At 29.2% G+C, this 5,845-nt stretch overlaps 1 protein-coding gene across 1 annotated transcript; it reads left to right on the top strand.

The window, feature by feature from the left end:
* Positions 1-2,255: 2,255 nt before the first annotated feature.
* Positions 2,256-5,644, top strand: LOC125854212 (ammonium transporter 1 member 2). The gene is made up of 2 exons (XM_049533692.1): positions 2,256-2,774; positions 4,395-5,644. The coding sequence occupies exons 1-2, from the start codon at positions 2,339-2,341 to the stop codon at positions 5,501-5,503; spliced, it is 1,545 nt and encodes a 514-aa protein (XP_049389649.1). The 5' UTR covers positions 2,256-2,338; the 3' UTR covers positions 5,504-5,644.
* Positions 5,645-5,845: the final 201 nt, after the last annotated feature.

Here is a 5,845-nt window from a genome sequence, read left to right on the forward strand (position 1 = left end):
TGCAAAATAGGGTGCATTAGTAATGCTTGCATTAGTAGTGCTTGCATTAGTTATGCAATCATTATTACTTATACATTGTTTGGTATGATGTATTAAAAAATAACATATCTTGCATAATTTCTATTAAGAAAATATATGTTTACAAAAATACCCTTCACACTTTATTTATTTGTGCACTTCCTTTGCAACAGAGTTATTTGCTAAAACATCAAAAAAATATTTCTTTGCTAAAACATCATTAACTCTTATTCTTCGTTTTTTTTTTCAAAAATAATATTAAATAGTTATTCTATTGAGTCAAAATATTTTTGTAAAACATTGGCAATTTTTTTTTTTTATGTCTACATTAAAAACAAAGCATTTAGGTTGTCATCAAATACTAATAAAATACAGGAAAGTAATGCAATCAACTCAAGAAAAAGATAGTAATTTACTTGTTCACATCTAATTATTACTAAATCAACTAAGATCAGATTCTTTTACAACAAAAAAAATTTCACCTTCATTTTTTTATCATATTTTAAGGATGAATTTATGTACTACTAATTAAGAAAAGCATAACGGATGTGAAAAAAGAATAAGTTTTATTTTTTTGAGTTAATAAGTTGGGATGAGGCAATGGGCTGCTTAAAATTTATGGTCACAATAGTAAATTTTTTGATTAAATTAGATTTTTTTTTAAAAGATACTTAAGAGGCCATAAAGCCTATTAAGACAAATTAAAAGACACTACAAAACAAATCAACATAAAAATAAAAACTTATGACAACAAAGAAAATGAAAAGACTTTAAGGGTAGTTTTGTAATTATTTAATCTAATGCAAGTGTTAAAATGTTATGTATTACTAATATCTAGAATTATTTGATATTAGTAATACACAACTTAATATACAATAGAGTGTATAACTAATGCAAGCATTAGTTATACATGACATAAAAAAGTGTATCAAACAAAATATTACTAATACACACATCTAATGCATTCATTATATTTCTAATACACTCTACCAAACGACCCTAAATACTAAATACTTATAGATATAGTGTTTTGCTTTTCAACAAACCAATGAAACAAATTGCAGGCACGTTGACTTTTGACTATCGTGGGGTAGTGCGTACCCCATCGAAGTAATAGGCGCAGTATTTAATACTCATTGACCGTAATTTGTTAACGATAATCATTTAATTTACACTAAATATATTTATTTAGAGGCACATAATATTTTTTTGTAATTTTTTCTAAAGTTTATAGCAATATTAGATTCAAGGGAAAAGGGTCTGATATATCCCTTAACTTTGTCATTTGAAACTGATATGTCCCTCGTTATGAAAGTGACTCATATATACCCTTACCATTATACAAATGGTTCACATATACCCCTACCCTTACAAAAAGAGCTCACGTATACTCTTCATCTAACGTAAGTGAAAAAATTAATTTTAAATTTATATTTTTGACTTTTAATTTTTTTTAAAATCATTTAGGGGTATGTAGGATTCTTATAGCAAAGTTCAAGGTATATTTCAATTTTTTTCATACATAAATTATTTTTTGACTTCTTTGATTTTCATTATTTGAGTTTCTTATCCTTATTTTATTTTTTTCTTTCATTCCTTAGTGTAAAGAAAAAAATTTAAAACTACTTTTTTGTGGCTATATTATAATTTAAAATAATTTTTTTTTGTCTATATTGTAATTTAATTTTTGTATTTGAAGAAAAAAAATTGGTCATCTATAATAAGTTTTACAAGAAAATTAGTGAAACATAAATAAATTTGACCATCAAAATAATAAATCTAAATTAGTCATTGAAACAAAAAAAAGTCAAAAAAATATGTTTGAGGAAGATTAAATATACCCATATGGGATTATAGTTTTTTTTAAAAAAAAATAATAATAAAATTAAACTAAAACTAATTTTTTTTCATTTCCGTTAGATGGAAAGGGTATGTGAGCCATTTGTATATAAGTAGGGGTATATATGAGCCACTTTCATAACGAGGGGTATATCAGCTCTAAATGACAAAGTTGAAGGTTATATCAGACCCTTTTCCTTAGATTCAATGACAATTAATGATGTCGATAAAGGATTTTTTAACATTTTTTGTTAAGATGCATGTTTATTGCGCTCGAAAAAACCCATCGTTTATTGTAATAAGTCCCAATTAACCAACACATTTTTTTATAAATAAATAAAAACCTAAAAATGAAAAACTTTTTTTTTTCCATTTGCGTCTATATAAACCACATCCCAAGCATTAATAATTTGCCTCACTTGCAAAGCTCTTTCTTCTTCCTTCATCACTCTCTCCATATTAATTACTAATTCTCCAAATCATGGCCTCCGCCTTGACTTGCTCAGCTGCCGAGCTCCTCCCTCATCTCGGCAGCTCAACAAATGCCACAGCAGCCGCAGAATTCATCTGCGGCCGCTTCTCAGCTGTCTCAGAGTACCTCACACAAACCACCTACGCGGTGGACACCACGTACCTCCTCTTCTCGGCTTACCTCGTCTTCGCCATGCAATTGGGGTTTGCCATGTTGTGTGCGGGCTCTGTCCGCGCCAAAAACACGATGAATATAATGCTTACAAACGTGCTTGATGCTGCTGCTGGTGGATTGTCTTATTACCTATTCGGTTTTGCCTTTGCCTTTGGAGCTCCTTCTAATGGTTTCATTGGAAAACATTTTTTTGGATTAAAAGAGTTTCCTTCACAAGCTTTTGATTATAGCTATTTTCTTTATCAATGGGCCTTTGCCATAGCTGCAGCAGGTATATATTAATTTTAATTTTCATCTTAAATTAGCTTGCCTAGGGAAAGAAAAAAAAATTACACTTTCCGTCCATTTTTAAATGACAGGTTTTTCGAAAGTCAATTTGACTAATATTTAAAGTTAAATTAGATTACATTAGTTTGATATTTTAAATAAAAAATTTAGATATTCAAAAACTATACGAAAAATACTATAAATTGCAATTTTTTGCATATCAATATGATGAAAAAATATATCATAAAATGTTAATCAATTTTTATAATTTGACTCTGAAAAGGAAATTGTGACAATTAAAAGTAGATGGAGAGAGTAATTTAATTTTAGTAGATGCCTATTAACTACTAGTAGATATTAAATTTAATTTGGACAAATTATTCTGCTAGTAGATGTTAAATTTAATTTGGACAAATTACTCTCACTTTTACTTAATTATATATTATATTTAGACTTGGCATATCCAATAAACAAACAATGATTGTATGACTATTTTATCACATTAATCCTATTAATTGATGTTTAGTATTTCTTTCATTTTTTTAGTTGCATTTTTTGATAGTCAATTCAATTAATTTTTAAAGCTAAATTAAAGTACATTAGCTTGATATTTTAAAGTTAAAAAAATTAGATATTCAAAAACTATACAAAAAATACTACAAGTTGCAATTTTTTTCATATCAATATAATAAAAAATACATCGTAAAATATTAGTCAAAGTTCATATAGTTTGACTCTAAAAAAGAAAATCATGACAACTAAAAAGGAACGGAGAAAGTATTAGACAATTTATTACTCTCTCTATTTTAATGGTTAAATAAAATATATACACCTTCCATTTCAATTTTTTTATTATACTTTATTTTTTAAAATTTTATATCGAATTAAAATTAAAAAATAATAATTATTTATTCATAATTTTTTCTTGAAAATAGATAACGCAAATACAGAGTGAGGTAGATATTCATACATGTGCAAGAGTAAATAGACAAACTAATGAAGTCCATGCAAATAGGAATAACGTATTCTTGGACTTATTCTCATGCATCAATTTGGGTGTCCTACAAAATTTTTAAAGTAACACTAAAGAACAAAACATTTCATAAGGAAAAAGTTTTAGGAATCAATCTTTAGGAATTTCTAAACTTACACCTCACAAATATTACAACCCCTATTATCAGACACATTTTTCTTTTTAGTCAATTTTAAAAAATAAAATAAAATATCATACATATTTTCATTTAATAAATTTTTAATGACACTAGCAACATTTTACACATATTAAATCCTACTACTTTCACGAAAACTTCACAAAAGTGTGTTCTTCTATTATCTTAAACTCGATGCATAATCAAATTACATCACATAGATTAAAATAGAAAAAATATTAATTGAGAAAATGAATTCTTTTACCATTTTACAATTTGAATACAAGAAAATGACAGTTTCATATCTGTTATTTGTAAAAATGAAAATTTCTTATTAAAAAAAATCATCCTTATGAAAAAGAAAATCATTTTATTTATTCTTCTCATCATCCACATGTTCCTTATATGACCTATAAGCCTAAACTTTTATTTATTTACTTATTAATTAATTAATTAATTAATTTTCAAATTTATAGGTATCACAAGTGGGTCCATAGCTGAAAGAACACAATTTGTGGCTTATCTCATTTACTCTTCATTTTTGACCGGTTTTGTGTACCCAATTGTCTCACACTGGTTCTGGTCCGGTGATGGTTGGGCCAGTGCATCAAAAACCGATGGAAACTTATTATTCGGTTCAGGTGTTATCGATTTTGCCGGTTCAGGTGTTGTTCATATGGTTGGTGGCATTGCCGGTCTATGGGGCGCTTTCATCGAAGGACCAAGAATTGGTCGGTTCGATCGGTCCGGTCGGTCTGTTGCCCTTAGAGGCCATAGTTCCTCACTAGTTGTATTAGGTACTTTTTTGCTTTGGTTCGGTTGGTACGGATTTAACCCCGGTTCATTTTTAACTATACTTAAATCATACGATCATACTACAAGAGGTTCTTACTATGGTCAATGGAGCGCGATCGGTAGGACAGCTGTCACCACTACATTGGCTGGTTGTACCGCTGCTCTGACAACGTTGTTTAGTAAGAGGCTTTTAGTGGGACATTGGAATGTAGTTGATGTATGTAACGGTTTACTAGGCGGATTTGCAGCAATCACGTCAGGTTGCGCAGTTGTTGAACCATGGGCAGCTATAGTCTGTGGATTTATTGCGGCTTGGGTTTTAATTGGTTTTAATGCATTGGCAGCTAAATTAAAATACGACGATCCTCTAGAAGCAGCACAACTTCATGGTGGTTGCGGATCATGGGGCATAATTTTTACTGGATTATTCGCGAAAAAAGAGTATGTCAACGAAGTATATCCAGGATTTCCTAATAGACCATATGGATTGTTTATGGGTGGTGGTGGGAAACTATTAGGTGCACAAATAGTTCAAGTTGTTGTGATTATTGGATGGGTGAGTGTAACAATGGGACCATTGTTTTATTTGTTACATAAGTTTAAGTTGTTGAGGATATCGCGAGACGATGAAACAGCAGGGATGGATTTAACAAGACATGGAGGATTTGCATATATATATCATGATGAAGATGAAGGTTCATCTATGCCTGGATTTAAAATGACAAGAGTTGAACCAACTAATACTCCTACACCTGATCATCACAATAGATCTGTTAATGAGGTTGTGTAACAAATAAATAAATAAATAAAATGTTACTATAAAGGATGGTCACCTTATAATTAAGGAAAGGTCAAATCTCAAATTGCTTTAATAATGTGATATTATTGGGTTCTTGATAGACTATATATATATATGCAAAAAAAAATTGACAAAAGAAGAGTTGTACTTATTTGAGCTTCATGACTTTATTGTATGGTGTCTAATGCCTTCTTGTTTGTTTGTTTGTTTGAAGAGTGGTCTGTATTGTTCTAAAAATGTAAATAAATATATTATTACCTGGTCTTTAGACACTTGTGATGTTCAACTATGTTCCTCAAATCTATTATCTTGTCCAATGCTAATTTTGTAACA

This window comes from Solanum stenotomum, chromosome 2 (assembly GCF_019186545.1).
Source record: "Solanum stenotomum isolate F172 chromosome 2, ASM1918654v1, whole genome shotgun sequence".
NCBI classification, from domain to species: Eukaryota; Viridiplantae; Streptophyta; class Magnoliopsida; order Solanales; family Solanaceae; genus Solanum; species Solanum stenotomum.